General features: G+C 37.3%; 2 protein-coding genes across 6 annotated transcripts in view; both read right to left on the minus strand.

Annotated features, from left to right (window-relative positions):
* The window catches only part of LOC100175508 (V-type proton ATPase 116 kDa subunit a-like), a 27,243-nt gene extending 24,492 nt beyond the window's left edge, over positions 1 to 2,751 (minus strand). For 4 of the 5 annotated variants that reach the window (XM_026834097.1, XM_026834099.1, XM_026834100.1 and 1 more), the window contains exons 1-4: positions 2,571 to 2,751; positions 2,389 to 2,467; positions 2,146 to 2,243; positions 1,725 to 1,853 (exon numbers count right to left, since the gene is read on the minus strand). In XM_026834097.1, the coding sequence (XP_026689898.1) occupies positions 1,725 to 1,853; positions 2,146 to 2,243; positions 2,389 to 2,467; positions 2,571 to 2,687 (423 nt within the window). In that variant the 5' untranslated portion in view covers positions 2,688 to 2,751. Of the gene's footprint in view, positions 1 to 12; positions 111 to 1,724; positions 1,854 to 2,145; positions 2,244 to 2,388; positions 2,468 to 2,570 lie in introns of all 5 variants that reach the window. The other variant, XM_026834098.1, reaches the window with a different exon arrangement.
* A 653-nt stretch (positions 2,752 to 3,404) lies between these two features.
* On the minus strand, positions 3,405 to 8,660 carry otx2 (Otx). Its single transcript, NM_001032490.2, is given in 6 exon segments — positions 3,405 to 5,426; positions 6,228 to 6,379; positions 6,541 to 6,600; positions 6,945 to 6,971; positions 7,278 to 7,382; positions 8,516 to 8,660. Coding segments are annotated over 5 exon segments (1,278 nt in total). The 5' UTR covers positions 7,369 to 7,382; positions 8,516 to 8,660; the 3' UTR covers positions 3,405 to 4,478.
* Between the last annotated feature and the right edge of the window lie 15,792 nt (positions 8,661 to 24,452).

Raw genomic sequence — 24,452 nt, forward strand, 5'->3', positions numbered from 1 at the left:
GAAACCACTCACCCAAGTTTTGTGTATGGTGTTTTGGCATAGTCATTTACAAGCAGATTTTCTTCTTCAGGTTGATTAGTTTCAGGTTGATTTCCATGATACATGGCAGCCTAAACAAACCATGCATGGTGACAAATAAAGAAGGTATTGTGAAGTAACAAACAGGTCCGGAAATTTACAAAAAGGGGTCCATTTATTCCGCAACATGCGAAAAAAACAAATAGGCTGCGCAATGAAGCAAAGTTATTTGATTTTATTCATAATTTTTTACCATAAAAAGGGGTCTAGACTCCTATTTCAACGGGGGTATGCCTGGGTTATAAGTAATAAATCATAATAGTGTATATATATGACCAGGTCCACGGTCACTATGTAAAATATAGCTTTGCCATTTTATCTGTGTATTTGGGCAATGGGGAAATATTAATTTTATATGTTGGTTAAAAATAAACCACTGGTGCATGCTACATAATGTAAATATATATGTAAGCAACATTAGCCACACGTAATGAGTTCTTGTTTTAGATTGATTGAATAACTTCCATAGGATTGAATAAATCAAACAATAACAATGCAGGAAAAAAAACAATGAATGAAAAGGTAATTAAAGTAAAGCAAGCTATAACTTTAACATATGGTTGTCAAAGTTATTATTACTTGGATTATAGCTTTACTAGTTCACTATATGCCCAGTAAACTGAATGTGTATAAGACTTTATGTGCATTTATAAATATGTTTTGATTAAATAATAATAAAACTTCAAAAAAAGATATTAAAACGCATGCAAATTGTCAAGCAAACATATGTACTGTTGAACTGAACCCAAAATGAGACCTAATCAATATGCAACTAGGATTTCTACGCCTTTTCTAAACCTGCAAGATTAACTTGTGGTATACTTAGTAAATTGCTTGCTAAAGACTTGTTCATTAAATAATGAACTGTTTAGTTCTGTACTTAGAGGCTACAATTCTAAGGAACTAATGTTAGAATACTTAACAATGTATGCTAAGGGGATATAACTGACCAGTAACATAACAAGTATTGTTACTGATCTACGAAAACATTCTAAAAAATAACATTTTTCTACAATACTTTCTCCACTGCTGAAATGGTAAAGCAACTAACTAAAAAGCATTTATATAACAGTATAACTCCTCCCTATGTGTAAGGATAAGTAGAAAGTAGTAGAAGCATCACCAGCATGCAAATTAAACATAACCATCCATCAATCAAAGATCAAGGCAAACGAAGTATACACACAGGAAGAATAATGTACAAGTGAAAGATCATTTATTTATGAAATGCAACTGTTTGTTCAATTAAGTGGTGCAGCCAAAGGGAGGCTAAATTCAGGTCTTGCCCATGTTAGTATTTTAGTCAGATACACCACTGGACAAATTGTATATTTCAAAGGGGTGTTGTTCAAATACTCTTATACAAACAACAGAGAATTTTTGATCAAGATTTTTTAGTCCCGTGTTTTTGTTATATTGGCAGGTATTTTATATTATTTATATTATATACCTTTTAATTTAAATCCATGCAACTCATTAAATAAAATCCATGCATAATATCCACACAAACCCTGTACACTTTAAATTTGGTATATGAACAATAAATTTGAATTATGACACATTTCAAGAACTTGAATTTGACACATTTTTATAACTTTAAAACTTTAGAAAAATAATAAGCATTGTTTTACCATCATTTAACTTACCTCTTCAAAGAAACTTTGAGTTTTCCTCAAGATATGCTTCAGTTCAGTTAGCTCAAGAAAGTTTCTCTTTAAAGCTTCTTGGTTGGTATTCACTTCTTTCATCTCATTTTCCAACTTCTCAAACTTGGCCTACAATGTTTATTATATTTATATATAGAGAGAGATTTTTGCTTAAATTGCATGCAGATATAGTGTTTCAAATTCATGCGATCTGTTAGAAAATGCCACTAATTGTAAAGAGCCAATGGATTTTGTTACGTTAATGTAATCAAAAGAAGTCAACCAGCCAAGAGATCAATCAGTAAACAGTTATTGGGTCGGAAAAAAAGCGCAAAATTTTCCAATCTGGTTTAAACATAACTTTGCCAATGTATTTTTGAACAGTGAAGGTAAAATTGCCATATGGGTATTATTAAACTACCTCAAGACCAATCATTTCTCTGGGAGGAGGGGCCACAGGGTCATCTCCTGTATCCCGAATAGGAATCTTGTCCTTTTTCAACTCTCTTTCAAGAAAACCTGGAATTTATTTTTTAATAAAAACAAGAATTTACCAAAAAACGGTGTGTTGTTAAAAATTTTCATTAAAAAAAAGTTAATTTTTTAACATAAATTTTGACCAAAGGGACATTTGTTGAAACCTAAAATTTTAAACAGAACTCACGTAATTTTCGTTCCATCTCATCACATCTTCTTACTTCGTTTACAAACTTACGTTGGAAAGCATTCACATTCGGATTTAACTGAAATTTAAATAAAAGTATTAGGCTAGTTGTTGTTGTTTAAGGGGTTAGTGGTTGGGGGTAAATTATTTTTTAAGGTGTTTTTAGGAACCAAAACACTTACATCACGAAATTGCGCAAGTCCAAGTTCTCCAAGTTCACTTACACACGCAAATGCTGCTTCACTTTGAAGATACAGCTGTGCCAGGCACATTTCTTCACTACGAAACAAACTGCCCATTTTGAACAAACGGTTTTTTACTGTATAAATTATAAGTTATTTATTTTTGTCTATTCGGCGGCCTGTCAAGCAATTAAAACATAAATTTTCGAACATTTAACTTAATATGACATATCATGCATAGTATGCTATATTCTACTATTTAGGTAAAACAATACAGTCTAAAACATAAAAAACAATTCAACAATTTCGGCGTAAATTCCACCGCTGACTCAGTATCGGAAATCAACATTAGTCACGTGATAGTCTCAAAACAGACATCAACAATATCTTGTGATGTCATAAAAATCACAAACCATAAATACTGTTTTTATTGGGATATTGTTTGTTACTAGAATTTTACTTATAACAGTGAAAAAAAGAAAACATATGCAACAAATAATTAAAAAACGTCCCATCAACCGTTATACCATGCACTGTATATTATTGGTCACTTATTGATTGACAGCGCATAAAATAGAGACCACATAATCTCTCCTTGTTGTGCCAATTCAACGACTGCCTTATATTACAGTCTTGTAATACACTAACAAATCTCTTAACCAAAGCATATACTGACGAATGACACTTCGTATAAGAAACGTATTTATTTTTTAATTTATGGGGACTTCCTAAGGCCCTGGTTAGGGTTACTTATTTATGCCATTAATCTCTGAAATTAAATAAAATAACAAACGCTTACTGCCTACATGTTTCTTATTTTGTAAAAGTCAAAGACACTTTTTCATTTCTTGTATTGATCAAAAGCAAATAAAGGGACATTCGGTTACAGAAACAAAGTTAACAACACTGCCGTGTATAAGATGATAAACGGTGTGATATTAATACATATGGTTTCGCGAACGAAAATCTCAATGGCTTTTGGGGAATCTTATACGATAAAGCATTGAACCATAAGTTGGCAACATTATAAACCATACGCGGGCATTTAAGTTTTTAAACGAAACCTAATCCAAAATGGAGGACAGTCCAATATTCTGGAATGTTTGGAAAGGTATGTGTGGGTGTTTATATTGCACAGATTTCCTTTAAGATGGTTCAAGCAGTCGTCTTTTCGGCGAAATACTGAAATGCTCTAAAGTTACGCGGTGTATTCGGGCACGAAAATGAAAAAAAATGATTTGAAAACAGCACAAATAAAAAGCTGTTGTTGTATCGTAGGGTGAAAAACAACCTATGTTGGTAAGGAAACGCTGAGCATACGATTTCAACCGACATTACAGCACCAGGGTTGAAATTATTATTTAATATGTTATAGCTTATGCTGGTATGGGTGTATGGTGCTGAAAATGTCTGTTTTCAAACCAAAAGTTTTTATGAAAAATATGATAACTTAGGACCTTGTGCAGCGTATTATTATATAGCAAATATAACTGCGAAAAAAAACAAAGAATTTAAATAAAGCAATACAACACCAAGCGGTGAGAAAAAAAAACACAACACAAGTTACAACATCAATCTTATGACGTCAGGAAAACTGAATTTTTCGTACAATTGCTGATAAACTCGTAAACTTGGCCGAGCGAATGGTTATAGAAACATCACTCGGTTAAGCGGCTTTCTCAAGTTATTTACAAGGCGCACTTATGCAGTTCCGACCAGCGGCGAACAGTTGGCACTCCATTTCAAGCTGGTAAGTTGTGTATCTATAGTTGGCAAGTCAGTTCGCCAGTATGTCTCCTAACAGCGTCGAGCAAAAGCGGTGCCTCGTCTACATTGTTCGCATCGGCCTTGGCTGCCAGGCGTTCGTACAGCTCGCTGTGTTTAGTGCTACATTTCGCGTGATAGGCGTTACAAGACTTGGAATTTCCACGCCTGGGTTTGGTCTTTGTAGTCTAAGCAGTCCGAGACAGTAGGGTAGGTCGGCGTTACCCCTGACGATGCATGGTGGTAGGGGTACGACTGAGACATAAACTGATGGTGGCTTGCTGGGTGGGGTTGGCCAGTACCGTGGTGGCCAAGCTGAGCTGCGGACTGCTGCCCTGCCATTGACATATCTCCCATTCCGCATCCAGGTGCAGCGCCCGGGAAAGGCACAGATGGAAGATAGGACGCTTCCATTGTACCGAAGTAAGAGTGCGAGGTGTGGTAGTTTTGTGGGTAGCCAGTTGATGAAACTTGTGCATTGGATGTCGCAGAGTATGGTGAATGTGCAGCGTGAGCTACAGCAGCTGCGGCAGCCATGTATGGGGAGTTATTACTTCCCAAAGCACCGGTGTAACCGATACCTGGGACGTTTGATGCTCCGTCGCTGCTTGCACCAGGAGAGACCGAAGCAGGGCTCCAAATGTTGCTTGAACTACCGTTATGTACCATACCGCTGTGTGCGCCATGGGATCCAGGTAAACTGATCGGTGCTGGGCCGTTGGCACTCATAAGCTCTGATGGCGTGACAGATGGTGCGATTTGTCCGTTAGATGACACTGGAGAGCTGGGCAAAGGTGGACTGGTTGATTGCGCGTGTGGGGCATGTGCTGAAGGTGCTCCGTGTTGCTGGAAGGGTGAACTGCTGGTAGTAGGTCCGTTCGCCGTTGGGGTAGGTGTGGTCGGTGGGCTTTTCTTCTTATTTGAACTTGATGAGCTATTATTGTTGCTGTTGGTGCTGCTGGCGCTTCCGCTGCTGCTGCTACCAGTACTACTGCTTGAATTAGATGAACTGCCACCTGACCCGGATTTTTGTTTTTGCTGTTGTTGTTGCACTTGTTGGCGACACTTTGCTCGTCGATTTTTGAACCACACCTAAAATTAAAATGTATCAAAGTTAGTCACATGGTAGTTACATTGCATAAATGGGATTGAAAACAAAATGTAATTAATGTCAAAGTCGTCGTGTATACTGAAAACGTTTTTCCCATGTTTAAATTAAATTGAAATAAAACAGATTGTTGGGTATATGGATAAAAGTTGTTTCAAATCACAGACAGGCAAAAATTTCACGCCCTGCGTATATTTTAAACACATCAAACTTATAAGGTACGAAGAATTTAAAGTAATTGGTAATTCCAACGGCGGGCGTTGCATGTTCCGCTCCCAGAGTTAACGTGGGAAGTAATGAATGCAAAGTGATGGTGAACGCATATAGCACTGCGGGGTGCAAGAATTTTATTAAAGCCCCAAGTTGCAGTGGTTCCCACAGTCGGCGTTAATCCAGCGCCCAGCGTTCGCTACAAAGCCCATGGCCATCGTTGCGTTTGCTGGCGCACAATGCGTCGACGCGACGCCGGTCCGTTGCAGGAGAGCGCACGCAAGCAGCTATGTGATTGTTAATACGCTAAAACGATAAGCATATTGTTCCCCCACGGTTTAATCCGTATTGTTACGTCGCAAAATCGTCCCACGGCCCACATGTTATTTTGAGCGAAAAATCTCCCACGCATGACGTCATGTAAGATGACGTTTCATATACGTTGATTTAGGAAACAGTAGAAAAAACGAGCGTCATTAATACATTAAAAAATAGCAAACAATATGCAAGCTTGAGGTTCGAACTATGTACCTTTGTATTTAATAGGAGAACATTTTAATTTATATTTATCATACCTGTACTCGGGACTCTGGAAGGTTGATCTTTAGGGCAACTTCTTCTCTCATAAAGATATCGGGATATCTTGTCTTTCCGAATAAAGCTTCCAAAATATCGAGTTGAGCTCGTGTGAAGGTCGTTCGCTCTCGCCTTTGTTTTCTAGACGAACCTAAAAGAAAAAAAATGGTTTAGAGTTTTATGTCACTCTTTGTTTTGCCTGTTTTTATGTTCATAACAAAATTGCCAACTTTTTCCCAACGCGGCATATTTTTCCCCCACAAGCGACATAGGATATACATAAGCAGCTCATATTAAGTTAGTTTTACTTACTGTATACTGGTGGTGCCGCAAATTGCATGTTCTTAGCTCCTTGGTGCATTCCTTGGATTCCTATAAATAAAAGCCATTTAAGTCTTAAGCTATAAAACCTGAATATAAATACTAAGGGTCGCTACTAAACACACAACTTTATACTGAAGCCAGCATTCCTTTATACTGTTTTTAGAATAATCGTTCTGTCGGCAATTTTCCTGCATGCAACGCGTGCCTACTCTTGTTTCACGCCACATTAGAAACCCGATGATTAGAATTAATTGCTCTGTCGTTCAAATTACAGCAACGACGTTACAGCTTGTTAATTAACGGTCATTTTCGTCGCTATTGGGAATTTTTGAGTGGGACAAAAGATTGGCTAATGTAGGTTATGTAATAAAACACATTAATGGTAAACTTACGTTGGAAGTAACAAGCTGCAGAGTCGCCTTTTGGTTCAAAAACAAGAATTTGAATTAGAGTGAAATGTCCATCACAGAAAGAAGAACATGAAATAAAAGAAAAATAAGTTAGTTTAAGTCTAACGCATCAGTCACACATATAGTACACGCTTATGAGTCCCTTGGGTGTAAATGGGCAGCAGGGAATACACTTTCATGGTTTTATGATAATCGAATTGTAGACTATAGGGTTTAAATAGCCATATGGGAAATGCTGCTATATGCATATAACGCAAACGTACCATGGCAATAATAAATGTGAATATTTAAAGTTTATTATGAACTATAGCTTACCGGGATAGGTGACTGTAGGGTGAAGAAGATTCATATCGTGGCCTAAGCCCAGTCCATTCATAGCGTAGTGGGGAGATTTCAAATACGACATGTTAGGAATTGAACCTGCAATACAAAACTAACGTTACGGAATGCTGAGGTGAATCGTACAACGAGGTCACACGAATAGCGGTGAACTTAATGACTACACCAGGTGCCTTTTGGTCTTTTGTGTTAACGGCTATTGAAGTTGGCCACCATACATGCAGGGAACCGGTACAACACCACACTGCAGGCTGTGCAGGGCTCTAAAGCAAATATTCAAACAATAGCTGCCCAAGCGGACGTAATAGTCCAGCAACGCGTGCACGTGCCCTTGGTCATTTGAATGACCGAATTTTAAACGCTCGCCAAAGTACAGGGCGTTAAAACAATGAAACTGACCAACGTCGTCGGATTAGTGGCCGATTATCCCAAGTTTTAGTTTCACAATCAATAATTTAATTCTGTAAGTTATTGTTCATTACCGATAACTCTTGAAAGGGTTCATTTTAACGTAGTTTAATTTTCGGAGCAGCGGTACAAACTAAATCGCTTTCCATTTACGATTTTTCACACGCTTTCGTACTCGCGTGCAGACTGTCAAGCAATAACAAACTATATTCCAATATACAAACATTTATTCGGTCCCTAAACAGAGCAGTATTTGTTTTTATCGGCGTTTGTATTTCTACCTCCAGACCTGCAGTTCCCATAACATTCTGCACCGACGAGATTGTTTATGTTTACATTGGCCACTTATCAGCGCAACGATCACAACAGAACGAAAACCGACAGACACCAAAATGTTCGTAAAAGTAACAACTTAATATTATTACGGGTTAAGATGAATAAGTTTAGCACATAACATGCCATATTTCCTAACTGTGTTTTTAATAACGCTCTTTCAGAGTCATGGGGGTATACGGTGATTGTTTAAATAACTTTGTTTACTTACAAAAACATGGCCCATCTATTTCATCCTACTATATCGTTATTTGATTTTTTAATTATTTTAAATCTGTTACTTGCGTTTAATGCAAAAATATAACGAGCAGATAAATATTTTCCTATACCACAAACCACACATTTTTTTGATTGCGGTTTTAGCTGAAGTATTGCGTGTTTATTCGATAATACCAAGCCTAAAAAACATGTGCAATTTTTTGCAATTTCGCTAAATTTTAAAATATCTCATTAGGTATTTTTTACGAACTCACCCGTGGTACTTGAAATGAATTTGTTTTTTCGTTCAAAATGTCTTCGTTTTTCAACTTGATTTTTTACTTTTCAAACTTCTTGCTTGTAGATTGTAATCAATCAACTTATTTTACAAATTTAATAAACCTCTATTTTTCAAAATTATCAGGTTGAAGCCTAATATCTGTAGAAAGAATTATAAAAGTTAAAATACGAACTGAAAATAGCATGTAATGTAATGTGAATGCCTGATTTTCTTTGATTTCATTTCAATGTTCCATACATGTATGCTCGAATACGACTAAGATTATTCGTGATTACAAAGACTGATTTGATTTACTATTTAAACTGACTTTTCGAACTGGGATAACTTTCAAGGATGGCTATTCTGCTAATGTATTATTATATGAGTTAGGCTTTTTTGCTATGCTTGGACCAAGTATCTAGATTGGGGAGATCCCGCCTTGTGACTAAGAGGACCACAAGCTACTTAATGATTCAAATGGAAGTGGTGACGAATTTAAATACCCGATTAATTAAAATCGAGCGAGGAAAAAAGAGAAAGGCGGGAGCGAGGGAAGGAGTGAGAGGCCGCCCTTGCAAGCGGGGAAGGCCTGGAAATTCGGAAGCAATCGCTTGGCGCCTCCGATAAGATAAAGAAAGAAACAAAGCTGCGCTCCAAGTGTGAATAGCGGACGTTGGGGGGTCGGAGCGAGAAGCCGAAATGAAGTGCGGCAAATGGTCTGCCGAGCTTGAATCTGGAGCATGAGACAAGGACTGGCCTGACCCGGCAGGTGCTACCACCCGCTAAGAATTGTTGTCATGCTAAAAATACGACCGTCTTTCAATCTGCAATTAGAATTTAATTAGGAAGATTCTTAATGGCGGAATGACGTCAGAGCGACGTCATCTGCCGGTGCAAGATTTCTCGCCTGGTATAAATTGCGCGCCTTCCGTACCCCGGAAATTCTACCAACCACTCGTCAGTCCATCTTAGCGCAACCGGTCCGCTCGATTTTAACTGACCAAAGCGTATCAAGTTACGTGCGGTACGCCGAAGCCCAAACTTATCCCAAACCGAGGGCATTTGAAAATAAGGTTTTCATATTTTTAAGTTGTAACGAAACCCCTGTGGTATAATATAGTCATGTACAATTGCTGAGTTGGGTAAATTTTAAAGTAAAACGGGGCAAATTGTAGTGATAGCAGATCTGAGGTCTCAGTTACGGCTTATGTTGTATCCAGACTGCGTACAAAGTGCCCGTATGTTCCCCTACCTTCTGTATTTGCACTGTGGCAGCGGCGATGGCCATTAATTCGACTGCGGCCACTCAAACACAGACCAGCAAGCACAGACATAGTTACACACAATTAGAATGGACGGAACAAACACAGAAGACGAAGGAAATAGACTGTTATGCACAACGAACACGATTTCGTTTGCTAAATTTTAAGGTGCTTACTTTAAAATAGATATTAACGATAAACAACCACAGCTGTCGTAACTCATGTACGACACGCATTTTCGCTTGTACGTTCTGTGTTTTTCCAAGTTATTATCTTACCAAAACATTGCGGAGCTTCGTTATTGTCTCCTATCTTAGATATTGAACAATTTCCTTTTCGAAAACTTCCGTTAGAGATAACGAGCTTCAGATCCAAAGTACGGATAGGAACGCAGTGCGAAAGGATACGAGTTATCACGCACTATCACACGTCGTAAGGTGAAGGAAACGCAGCGTGCTTCGCTATGATAACACGCCGAAAACATGTTCGGTAAAAGACGACCTGCCGCGTGTTGTATTGGACGTGCTGGGCTGCGAGTAATTGGTGATTATCCAACGATTAGCTTCACCACGTTAGTATTTTGTTAAACAGGTAGGGACTGTAGTAAGGTGGTGATTAACAGTGTCTTGCTGTGAGATGTACGAAACAAGACGCCCTGCAACGGACTGTAGGTTTACGGAGATAAAATTACCAGCAAGATATACATAGTACGCTGGGGTAAGATGGTCCTGCTCTTGTCCTAATTGGCAGTTAAAAAGAAACATTTACCTATTTATAAAACCGTGTACTCAATACTTTAATATAGCGTTGTTAACTGTTGGGAAATATGGGAAATCATCTGCAAACGGTATTCCTCCTATACCCCACAGTACTATGCTTAAACAAGAGGAAATGCTAATCTATGCAGGTAACGAAAACCGTAAACCAAACAGAAAAAATGGATAAGACCATTGTGCACATACCCTAAAACGGAGTAAAATATTAAAAACTTCGTATATATCTATATTAATGGCGGCCTTCGCTTATCTATACGCCACCATATATATCGCTCGAGTCAGTTAGACGCGTTAGACATTCCGATACCGTTGCTCGCTTTACCGTTGACATTGATCGAAACAAAATGGCCGACGGCATACATGCGGTTTTCGAATTTGTTTTAAAACGGGAGAAATACCTTAAAATAATGAGTTTTTAATCTAGATATTATGAAATGTTATGAGTGTGGGTTTTAAATGGAACAAAATCTTTAAAACTCATATAGTGTTGATCAGCAAAACTATTATCAACATTTTTGTTTCTTATTATTGAAATTTGTTTTGTGATTAATATGTTTTGTGGTATCTGTGTTACATAACTTTTACCCAACTTGCTTTAACCTTGCAGAGAGGCCGCATTTAACTATAAATACAGTCGTATTGCATTTCCAGTCGGGCAGATTTTTAGCTGTTTCTGTTGACTTAGTAAACATTAATTTCATGCGTTGTTTCCGAAACGCAGAAAATCGGAATAGAAGCAGCATGTGTTCATATACACTCACACTAGAGCGTTGGGAAAGCTAATATTAGCAAATGCATACTGCGAACCAAAATGACCCAGTTTGTAAAAGATTATGTAACTTTTGTTTTAGATGCAATCTTATATTTTCGATACATGCAAGATGAGATATAACGCTTGGATTATAACACCCTATATAAAGATACATTAACTACAACGTAATGTTAACAAACAAATCGTAAATTCCAGAGCGAATTAAAGATGCCTTAGTGATTACCACACAGCAGATAACGATGTGCTTTATACGGCTTAAGCGCGGCTTACACGGGAAAGCCTGACTCGGCCCAATCTGTAGTCGTATCAGCGTCATATTTATTGATGGTTTATCAAAAAAACGACTTTGTTCTCTGCCGAAAGTAGCGCTAGGCAGTTGTAGTAAGCGAATGCCGCATGCCACAAGATATGTACCGGTAAATAACTTACTAACTTTGCTGCAGATTAATATCAAAGAACTGCTCTTCGCCATGTTAATTAAGTGTGGCTGCTGTAAACAGAACGGCGGTAATAATTACACGCGTGTAGCTAAGTACGGGTAATTGCGAATATGTGGGACTTGTGCGCTGCAATTAGAGGTTTATTTCAAGTATTCAAACAATTATGGAGAAGCCAGTGTCTGAAGTTTGACCACGAAGCACGGGGCGAAAATGGCAACCGGAATTTCGGTGTGTTTCTTAATTTACTGTTGCAAGTGATGCGTGAAAAGAATCTTTTGACGCAAATGGCCCTTGGATTTTTTAACATCAAGACCTCAAGCACGCAATGCTTCAAGATCGTCTCCCTTAGCTTAGGACAATTCAAACATAAGGGGAGACATGTAACACCTGTCCCAGCAGAAGATAAGGAAGCTATGTACGCCCTTACAACCATCCAACAGCCCGGGGTTGCTGTTTCTGTCAACAGAACTGTCGAGTGGTGCAAATTACGACAAATAAGAGCGCGCTGGTCAATTTTCCGACCTACTGGAGATAGTTGCCTCGTATATACGCCTAAGAAGATTTGTGCCTAAGTCCCGAAGCGGTTACTAAATTTCAAAACATACTTTGGTGTGGAAATTTTCACCCACAAAGACAGAAATTGCTAAAATTATATATTTTGTGGTAAGTTATCCTAACATTGCTTGTTAGTAAAATGGAAAATATTTAGGCACTTTTGAAATATAAACTAATTCAAAAATGCAGCAGTCTTATAAAAACATTTTTTGTGTCATCAATTATAAGACATTGCTATTTATAAAATAAAATAGACATTTAATTAAAGAAAAAATAATTGAATATTGGCCCAAGGTATTGACATAAAACACATGTAAGGATCGGTGTGTTATTTTTAACATTTTAGCTGAAGAATTAACACAATAAACTCAAATATAGTTTCCAATATTGTTTTTGGTCTATTTTTTAAATCCGTTTTTGTTTGTACCAATTAAATGCACGAAACTTGATTAGGACAATGTTTTGTAAAAGAAAATGTGGTTGACGACCCTTGCATGCATCTAATCTGCTGTTGCGTTGCCTTTGTTAAGACAGGCTGCACGTTTCTATAATCCTACTAACAAAAGCGAACTGGGGACAAATTAGTCGAACACAAGGCGAGCAAATCATTTTTCACCGCTGGAGTTTGAATCATGAGCATTTAAATCAACTTTTTTACGATTTTAAATTAAACTTTTTGGTTAACTGTAAGTCATTGGTCTATAACTAATTTGTAGAACTGACGCCATTTGCATTATTTATATTTTACACTTACAATACACCAAAGAACTTGTATCGTATTTTGAGCCACAAAGCGATTAAATTTGACATTTAAAAGTAAATTTAAGTTAAAAGTACATTTTCCCTGCATGTCGGGCATTTTTGTTTTACCGATCGCTGATTAAAATGGTGAAGTCCCATTGGCCAAAGCATCTGCATGCTGTGTGTGACATCATAGCAGGTTGCCAAGTGCCTTTGTTCCATCACTGTCCGACACGTCACGCCCAACAGTTCGTATCCAACGATGCGGACACGACTCGAAGGGGGGTATAAGCAATTGGCTCCCGACAACAGTCATGAGAAACAAACCAGTCACGAATTATAATGCTTCCCGCACGGAGCAATGAACATAATTTACAAATTGTAAGCACAAGGCATCGAATTTAGATTAGCTATAGTTATAGAACCAAAAAATATGTTGTTTTGCTTTTTGTAGCTGGTATGTTTTATGTAGTTTCTTCTATGTTTCTAAATAAAAAAACACCCCAAAAACGTTTATCTCTGAATTGTAAAATAAACCACCACGCAAATATTATACATTTTCAAATAACTTGTCTGACTAGTTTTTTTACCAGCAATAGTAAAAAGTTACAGGAGAGGAAAGAAATGTCGTTCTGTATTTTCCTGAACGTTTTGTGCAAATTAATAACCAAAACAGAAAAAATACATGAAATATAATTGTAATTAAGTGAAGACGATTTTTCGAAAGGGACGGCTAGCCTATATAGTAAAATGGAAAATGAATTACGTTTATTTGAAAGTATTTAAATATTATATTGAGATAAGCCCTAAAGATATATTTCAAAAATTTGACATTGTTTTAAAACCCTTTCATAAAAAGTTTGTTCATGCCACAATTCAATTGGTTAATGTGAGCAATTTTTCATTGTAGACTATCATTCCATTTAAAGCATAAAATATTAATTCCATAAAGATAAGTACAAATAATTCTTTATGGTTGTATTTCGACATTTGCAAAAATCTACCTGTTATATAAGACCAATTATCGAGATGGAAATTACTCAGATAAAATTAGGAATATTTGAAAGAACTGGGGGCTTATTTGTTTAGACAAGATGTTATTTCTAAGTCACAGGCGTTCTTATATTGCCGGAGGCTCTTTTTTTAAAGTCAACGCCCTTTATAGACTTAAGAAAGCATGTACAACGATTGTATATATAGGCTGCTGCAACAAGAACTTATGACACTATTTGTTCAAATGATTTTGTTTTGTACTGTGGGGTAAGATGGATACCGCTGGCATAAGATAACCCATATTTTCGAATCGTGTTCTAAACAATTACCAATGCTTTTTAAAAATTGTATAAGGTTACCGTTATTTAATTTTGTAAATATTTTTTGTTTGTCGCCAAATGAGAGACAAAAGAAAGTGAAAGTGTGGACCATCTTACCCCAACCTACTATACACAACGCTATGAACAAAACCTATAAGTTAATGAAACAACACAATGCCAAATGGACAACTATATAGTTACAGATAAACCCTTCAACAATTAGACTCAAAATATTTTATTTGAACAATTTCTTTTAAAGAAATCTCATTTTTAAATTTAAAAGGGATCTCTAAACAAATGGTTATTGCCTTTCTGGTATGTTGTAGTTCTCAAAGGTTTACAAACTCATAACTTAAACTTCAGCGTGACGAAACATTCCTAAACATGATATAGGTGGTCGAAATACTAGACCCCTTGGTATAAGGCGGGAATACTATTTTAAACCCTAGAAAGTATGTAATGTTTAAAAAACATTGCAACATTTTGGAGTTTTGGAAATTTTGTTAAATATCTTTTAGGTAGTCGTGCGTTTATGTTTGGAAGATAACGTTGTATAAAAAGTTTCACAACAATAAACATAATACAACTTATAAACCATAGTCTGAGTCATAACGCTTTTGCATTTCGATGTGGAATTGAAGCCAATAAACAAGTGAGTTGTTAATGAACCAAAGCGCTGACTAAACCAAAAACAACAGAACACTCAATCTGCGAGGGACTTTTCAAATGACGTCATCACGTTAGTTGATTCAAGTCTAAAAGACATTACACACAGCCGCTAGATGACGCTAACACGCCAATGATAATGTATAAGCCGTTTTGTTTAGATTTACATTGAGATTTCAGCGTTTATCGCAAAATCTATTGGATTACTGATAAATAAATAACAAATTTAAACGACATTAGTAGTTGAAATCGTTAAAACATATTTGCTACCATTATTTATGTTTCTTTTACACTTTTTACAATATTTTAGGTGTACTGTCGAAAATCCTAATCGAAACTGGTCTTGCGTGATTTTTTTGTTTGTTTGTGTGCCCGGTGTTGTAAAGGGGACGTCACGCATGATTAGTCGCAAGAAGAATTAGTCCCCAGCTTTCACGCCTAATGGACGTCCACGCTGAAACATGACGACCCAGTGTACAGGCAAAGGTTGTTAAAAAAACACAAAAATTCTTATAGTTTTACACCCGCTGTATAATATTTGTTTGATTTGCGGCTGCGAAATGAAATTAAAGCAAAAACAAGAAGTGCGAGGTGAAACATCATACAGCCCGCCATTTTAAACCACTTCGCAAATTCCTAAAAGTTATAGCGACGGTTACAATATACAGTTGTGTATTTTTGGACCGATTTTCTATCGAAAGTTATCGTAAAACAATGACAAAGTTTGTAAAATTGCAAAATATAGTGCTTTTTATCAACTAATAAAACAGTCGCATACCAAATGCTAAACTATATTAAAACTTAAGTAAAAATTAATATGGGTTATTATACAGGTTATATAATTTTAACAGCGCTCACCCAAACTGAAATTCCGTTTCCAATTCTCCACATCAACTAAAATAAAAAGCGATCAATTAAGTCATGGGACTTGTCCTTGCTGAAGCAATTTTTCAACTCAATTTTTCTAAAAGTCTAAAATGGTTGACCCGCCTAAAAGCCTAGTAATGATAAAAGATATAAAGAAGTTAAATACACGATCTGCGGTTATTAAAAACATTACATGTAACTTTTAAATTAAATCTAATAATACTGTAAGTTGCATTTAATCGATCAAACGCGCAATGGGGTTCATATGATGTAATATGAGTTTTTATATGGCCAGAGCGACGACCGGTAAAGTTAGAGAGATTGGTAAAATGTCAAAATGGCGTCTTTGCTTCTAAACAAGGTCTGCTGTTTTATTGATTAATATGCTGAGTGTTTCGTCCTTGCACTAATACTACAATGTCATGTATAGGTTTTAAAACACAGACACACGCTTCCTTTTCAAATTTTTTACTTAATTTGCATCTACACATTAGAATTTTTCTGCTAAATCTTAAAAAAACTGCGAACAAATTATTATATAATTTTCATAAACTAAACTTTTATGGTTATAAATCTATGTAGAAACTGATGAGTTTGCTTATCTCCACGGAAATGCAACTACAGTGGTCACCCGTATGTTGGACGGGAAGCGCGCACTGAAACACGCTTGTCAACAACGCGCTCTTACCAACATTGCTTTGTATATAACTTCTACACTTACAGTGTAACTCTGACCAAGGCGATTAAATGTTCATGTATGATGTGCTATTCTTTCAGCTATATATTTAACGCTATTCTCGGGGTGGTATATCAAATAAAACATCAGATTATTATTTTGTCATTTTAATCAAAATGATCAAAAATACTCGCGAATTTGAGCAGCGCAAATCGATTATTCAAAGAATTAAATGTTGGAGTCTGTATTATGTCAAAATGCGATACACCGATTCGGACTTAGCGTAATTATTTAAACCTGCGCTTTGTATATGCAACATGTATTAGATTTTACCGAAACATCTTACTAAGACTAAGCTACATCACTGTACAGTGAAACCATCAAGCTAAACATTTCCAAAATGGCTAAAGTGGTTCTGCCATTTATCTATCCCTTCAAACAGGCAGCACTTGAAGCTTACCACTCCAAGTCGAAGCCAGTGGAGAGTGGACAGCCAGCGAATTACTCGGTAAAAGCAACTTGCTGGAAAGTTCAAGGCAAACGTTTCGAGTTGAAAATTAACGAGTTTTAGTGGTCTCTTGCGGGTGGATTTGTGTTCTGACATGCCACGCTTATGTGGGTGTCGTATCCTTTGAAGAGTGCCATGCGTCCCTTGTCTCTGTACGCTTCCCCGATTGTGATTAATTATGATCGATTGCCTTCGGAAAGTCGGGACAGCCTGGGAGTTTCAGACCCTTGTGGTAGGAGTAAGAGAGAGTAAAAAATCAGCGAGCAGGAGGAGTGGGAGAAAGCGAGGGGCGTGACGAAAGCGAGTCGTAAGAGAAGCGATAATAGCTTCGACGTGTTTCGAAAACTTCGCCTTTGCTGTTTATTTGTAACAATAACATTTGTACAGGCCAGAGACGGATCAGTGACCACGTTACTGCAGTATATGCTCAAATGCAAGAGCTAACCTTGACTAACGACAAGTGGGACATACGGTTCAGTTCTCTTATCGTTAAAACCATCTCCAGCATTACGACTTGCGTTGGAATGTTCGGTTAAGCACGGGCCGTTACGCTGGTTGGTCCAGCATCCACTAACGAAAAAGTCAACATATACCATGCATCATGTGTTGTAGACCTCAACCTAATACAAATGGGGTTGGTGTACAGGGGTGTACGAGGTTATAAAAATGCTGTGCCCGCTTTAAACCAACATTGTGTAACTTGGAGTGCTTCTTCAAGCTGGACTGTGTTGGTGGCACAGACTTATAGGTTGACACATACACACCAATATCACATTACATAATTTTAACTTGTATAATGGTATAAAAGGGGTAAGTACGATGCTGAAATTAACAATATAATATTTGCTTATTTTGCTATATGCGCGTTTAGAAACCCATGGAATTTTGATTATATCCTGTAACGTTACTACTAGATTTTGCTTAAAATAGTTTTGCTATTTCAGTTATTTTAAACAGTTGTTACTCTAAGGTGCTGCGCCTATGATATTAAACTATTACACGAGTCAACGTATACATGATAGCATTGATGATCAGCATGTTTATAACTGGTTGAACATTCCGTACAATTCGCTTGCGATGGTTCGAAGAGAGACAAGAAAATTGATTCCGCAAGACCGGCCATGGTCGCCACATCTGACTATACCGCCATGCGCGAAGCACGAGTATAACATGGCTTGCTTGCTGGAGCAAGCAAACAGACAGAACTTTTAGAAAATTTATAACCGCTGTCGACGTTTTCCTATTGATTTGAATCGCCGGAACTTGGAAAATTTCTTGGGCAATTATATCATGTATATTTTTGTCTAGTAGGGTATAACGGTTTGGAATGTGTTATAGATTATAATATATAAACCGACGTATGTGTGGGTATTATTCGAGTTTTTTAGGCTTCTGCGGTCTAAAGTATTTTAATAATTTAAGTAATGCTGCGGTTTTAGTGGAGCATTACCGCGGCCTGCTGTGGGAAGCAGCAATTATTTGAACAAAGTAATTTCACCGACCAGTAGCGCATATCAAAGCGGGAACATTTCTCCAAGGCAAAATGCAGCGGCTCCTATTCGCGTAAGAAGCGTCACAACAAACTAAATGTTTGATCGTCAGAGCCGGCCCTGTCATACTGATACCCCACACCGGCCGTGTGTTTAGGCCTAAAAGCGAGACTGACACCGCATGCCTGAGTTGTGCCGTGTTTCAACCCACTAGCCACACAGTCTGATTACAAAGCGCTTCTTGTGTGCGTCCGTCAGTCGTCGGGCGACGGCAGAGTAGATTACTAAGCGAGTAATGCGTAAAAATCGCTTGACTGACCAGCGAGAGACGAGGACAGATTGTTTTCAGCTTAATCCTGTAATCACTGGACGCGACAGACCGTCACAGACCCACAGTATGTCCACTAAAATTGACCACCGCACGGAATACATTGACAATCCCTATATAAGCATTTTAAATACACAGGTGTTGCTTTATGGTACCTCAGCCTGAATCAGGCAAGTGACGTCATTTAGTGACGTCAAAGTCCCTTCAAGTATGTTTCCGCATCGTTGGAAATAAAGTTCAACTGATGTGAGTCACTGTTGACAAAAGACAGAACTCAGAACAAAACAAAGCCTCACAAAATCAAGCTGCAAATGCAATGAACATGTTGACTAAAAACCTTCAGAATTATTGAACTAACCAACCGCAACAATATAGACACTATAAAAAAAAGTGAGTTTTTTCCAAAAAAAAAACTAATAAATTATTCAAAACTTTTATAAATGGACCAAAGAATTATATTCTGCCGGTGTTCTGATCAAAAGCCTGCGAGATTATTTCGGAAACACGTTATCGCTTCTGACATCTAGCGGTTTAAACTATACGTTCTACTATGTTGGCCAAGTTGCTCTAGGGCGTCTCTAGTGGCCGGGGTAAGATTAGAATCTTGTATAAAGGATGCTTAACTGGCACTTAAAAATCTTTCAATTGCTTTGGTAAAGAAAAATGTACTGGTATTATTCGTCCAAATAAAATAAAGTAATCTTATGTTTACTATCAACTGCTGAATCGTAACTGCTGAATTCAATTATAATGCGTAAAATGAAATAATAATTTATGTAAATTTGTTGCCATGAACTGCTAACTGCTTACACATAACCACAACTGAAATACCTCAGTAAACTTATAAAATCTTCTGGGTTTAAAAACTAAAGTTATCCTTCAGCTGGCTAGATGACTTTGTCCATATTACTTTGGCGTGGTCATTTTCATTCTACTGCGCAATAAAAAGGTGAGAGTGGACAGAAAAAGACGAAGCTGTTTTGAAAACAGAAAGATCTGTAGATTGTTGCACGGGATGTCGGCAAAACTGAACGCGTGGAAAGTGGATTAATTTCACGGCTGCTCCGCTGGCTACGTTCTGCCACCAAACAGCGTCGGTGATACACGACCCAATTTACACAACTGCATCAACAGAAAGTTACAAATTTTAACTTATCGTGCTCCCATCTTTAAAGGGAGTCATTTCAAGCTAAAAAGAGAAATGATTGCAATTTTTGGGGAGTGTCTTGGCTTGGTAAAATACACAGTCAAGTTAAAAACTAACAGTAGCTATTTAAAATCAAAATAAAAAAATTTCTATAAAGGTAAAAAATCGTGTATAAAATTTAAATTTTCAAATAAATTATACTACGCATTTTTACAAAACATTTCGGCCTACTATTAATAAGTTTGAAATATAATGTACACTGCATTGAAAATACGGAGTAATAAATTATATTTAAAACTCTAGGTTTTCCTATAATTATTATATTTAGTACTAGTTACAAATTAATATGTATTATCCTTTTTAACGGTGTTCTTATATTCCAATATATAATTTACAATCAAATTAAAAGTGTCGGCAAAAGTTCTATTTGACTGTTTAAGCGAAAAGGCGTCCGCCATTTTGTTTATGCGCCAGAGATATCTGCGGGGACGAGAGCATCGAAAGCCGGCGTATGAACCATACATTTACTGATGTAAAATTCATCACCAAATTACAAGTTTAAAACTAAGTCAGCGATACGTAACAAAACAAAATCATTCAGAATCTGTTTAACCTAAAATGGCAATAAGGTCGCAATGAAATATAACAAAATAGAAAGCGTAACATTTAAGCTGTTGTGGAAAACAGTATTGCATTTTACGTTTACTTTCCTTTCTTAAATGTAAAACTACTTTCTGACAAATTAAAATCAAATTTGCTTATACTCTTTACACAATTTATTTCTGCATAATTTTAAATATCGTAAAACACATATTCACTTTATAATTCTTAAAGCTCAAAATATCCAAAGAAATGTACATTATATAAAAACTTACTTTGAAAATATCTTAATTTACCACTGCTCTGGTCCTGATACAGTTTTGCAACTTTATCGTAGCGGCTGCGACTCTGTGACACCATGTCTGCCATCTTTCGACCAAATACAAAGTTATGAGTTCAAGCCTAACCCGCAGGCACCGAACGCTTTATGTATGTCAGAGCGTTCGCAATGTAGCAGCGTCCAATTAAAAGCACGGACTAATTACGAACATGTTGCGAGAAAATCGCTTGAAAACCAACAATTAAATAACCGCGGCCTGTAAGCTTTAATTACAACATACCCAACAGAGGCAGATAGTAAAATAGCGAAGCCTCTTTTTCGCTATGAGTTTGCCCGCCTAAGAACGACGCCTGCCGTGCACATTAGTCCTACTGAGTAACACTAATCGGCCAGTTTGAACACGTCTGAGTCACACGAAGACAAAACCTTCAAACAGAATTGAATAAAATAGTAGACCACCCAGTCCCTCATACAACTTTGGCTACAATTTGCTGGTATTCTCATTAAAATGCAACACAACTGGAATATTCTAGAGTTTACCGTCTCAACAAAAAAGCTTCTCATAACACAGTACGGAAACAATATTCGTTACTTAACAAAGTAATGGGATTATTGTCCCTACTTTTCCACTGCTTACATTGAATGTGCAATAACCCTGCACAGAACTTAACATAACAACTAAAAAAAATGTTGGACATTTTAAAACATATAGTTAATGCAAATATAATGCAGCACTCTGTTAGCAAATCTACGCGACTACAAGAGAAGCCCTGGCATTCTATGCACAATCTATAATCTAAAACTGTGTATTTTAAGTAAACTCTCACACATACTTTATTATATCAAAGTATTCCAACTTTATAAATAACCAACCTTGTCAATCAAACTACTGTTAGTATATTACAAGTACGAAAGCCAGGCACCGACTACAGCTTCGCCCTACAGTGAAGTAAAGGATAATCTATGCCAGCACTGTCGCTGTACAACAAGCGCTCTCTGTCTTCTTTTCTCCGCGCTTTCTTTTCGTCGATATTTTCCGAGTCAGTATTCGCATTCTCAAATCTAGATGATGATTATTTTTGTTGCTGCAGGCCGTGTGCAAAGCGTCGTATTTTTATTTCGAAGCGCTTCTCCCGTTTCAGTTACTTACATTTGAAAACAAAACAAAAATTTGGACCCCAATAATAATGGCCGTCGTTTTGAAAGAAGAGCGAAAGTTTTAAAACGTAAAAGGAACTTCTTTGCAAAAGTGTTAAAACTGCGAACCTAAACGTTTTTGACGAAATTAAAACGATTTCTTTACTTTAGTAACAAAAGTTGCGTATTTGTTGCTCATTTTTTAAAAATTTAATAAAACCGCATTCGCGCTTAAACGTTTTAATGTGGCATCTCTTATCGCATGACATCATACGACAACGTGACGTCATTATAGGAACATCGCCCAATAGTGAACGGTTATAGTAATTCCTATACAGACCGCTTTAAACTGGCTCCAGCAGGACACGCTTTGAAATATTAATAAGTAAGAGAAAAGGAACCCATAGAACTATTGACATAAGGGTACTTGCAACAGATCGCATGCAATCTATGTCCTTTGCCCGAATGCTAAATATACATTGAACGTGTGATAAGTTATAACGGGCGAAGTGGGGCCTTGTTGTTACAGTGTATATGATAACATGTACCGGTTCCGTTGAATTAAACAATCAATCTGTGCAGGCAACGCCAGCATTGAGTGCTGGGCAAAGTTTCCCTGTCGTGTTGAAGAGAAGTGGTTTGGATTAAACACACTTCAGACGTGTGAAAATTCGAGTTGGTTTCAAAAACAAAGTGCGAACGGTAGCGCAAAGAGCGTCGTTGTTGTGACACTGCGCTCGTTCCCAAGCCAGCTCGTATAATAGAAAAACATAAACGCGAAACCTCAAGCAGGTACTCCATCAGGTCCATTCACATAAGCAGCTACTTGGACATTTTCGCACCTTCTATAATGGGCTTGCCAGCGCTTTGTGATCGATCGGGGCCAACTGAAATAGGCTCGTTAACCGTGAACGTATAATAATGGACGTTTCGCCAAGTTTCGAAGCAAAAATCCGGTGCCTCGCTGCAATTGGTCGATTCGACGCCACGTGATTATGTAGGACCACGGGGTTTTCTGGTAATGAAATTGAGCGATCGCTTCGTATTATCCCATCACAAATTGGTGCAAGCAGATTAAGCGGTCGTGTCCGTTCCCATATTATTTCCTGCCGGGCAAGGACGGCAAATCTGAGCAGGCATAGACAATCACGAATGATATTAATCGCGCAACGGGATTTCAATATCCCAACGTCGCTAATACGCACCTAAGCGGCTTGGCCCTAATATTTCGTTCCACGGACATCGCTCGTTTCTTCCTGGCGACCAATAAACGCTCGTGACCCTCCCAGCAAGCAAAGGACTTGATTTAATAATCTCCAGATGCGGATTTATGCGTGCGTATATCGAACTGTCGGAAACGAGTAATGTTTTAAAAGATAATACGAAACAGCAATCAATGTAATGTCTTGCCCAATACTTTTCAAGTAATTTTTTACTAATGAAAATAGACAAAGAACGCTTCGAAAACTAAAGCCATTACCCAACACATAATGCATGTACAATACCTCAGCTCATAGATATTTACTAATAAGTGTAACTGCTAAAGTAATCCAAGCTTACAGCAGTTATAAAGGTTTCGTTTTTGTTTTTACTCCTAGGTGCGCTAAAAACTCTAATCTCGGATAAAGGTAAAAGCTATGAGACAAAATGTCGAGCTTAAAGGTGGTCCAATAAGATTAACGAGTCGCAAGTATTTGAATTTTGCTCTAAACCGATTCCATGTGTTATTTTGAGTCGTGTTATTTGCTTTCTCATTAGGAAGTAATACTTCTTATGTTGTTATTGACATCATATATTGACGACCAAAACATTTATTTCTATTTTCTCCTTAACGAAAATCCAAACCACACATTTCAATCCCTATCAGCTGCAAAATAAAGTGAAAAAATCGTTCTATAATACACAACAAACTATATATGAATAGATGGTATAATCGATGAACTTTTTCTCAAAACTTGGAAAATTTAAAAAATGCATGCATACGTCTACAATGTTAGTTAAGATGACATGGCAGGTTTTGAAGCTAGAAATTGTTTACGACGCTTCAAAGTTATGTTGACCTATTGCCAAAGTATAGCAGTGGTCAGACAAGACGTATGAAGTCCACCGTTTAGTAGCAATCGCTCAAAACTGAACGATTCTCCAGACATCGGGCGCCGAATATGTCAAGGCGGATTTTCGGGAGCGTTAATACCGGTCTTTGGCGCGAGTTGCCGTTTTATGTTTTCTTGGAAATGTTAAAACTAGACCTCAGTCGTGACCGTATCGTTGCTTACTTAGGTTGGCATCGAACCCATAAACCCTAACTCAAAATTCTCACTAAATTTCAATGTAGCTTGGCGGCGTTATTCGTTTAAACATAGAGTGCAGCGCA

Source organism: Ciona intestinalis, chromosome 4 (assembly GCF_000224145.3).
Source record: "Ciona intestinalis chromosome 4, KH, whole genome shotgun sequence".
In the NCBI taxonomy this organism is placed as follows: Eukaryota; Metazoa; Chordata; class Ascidiacea; order Phlebobranchia; family Cionidae; genus Ciona; species Ciona intestinalis.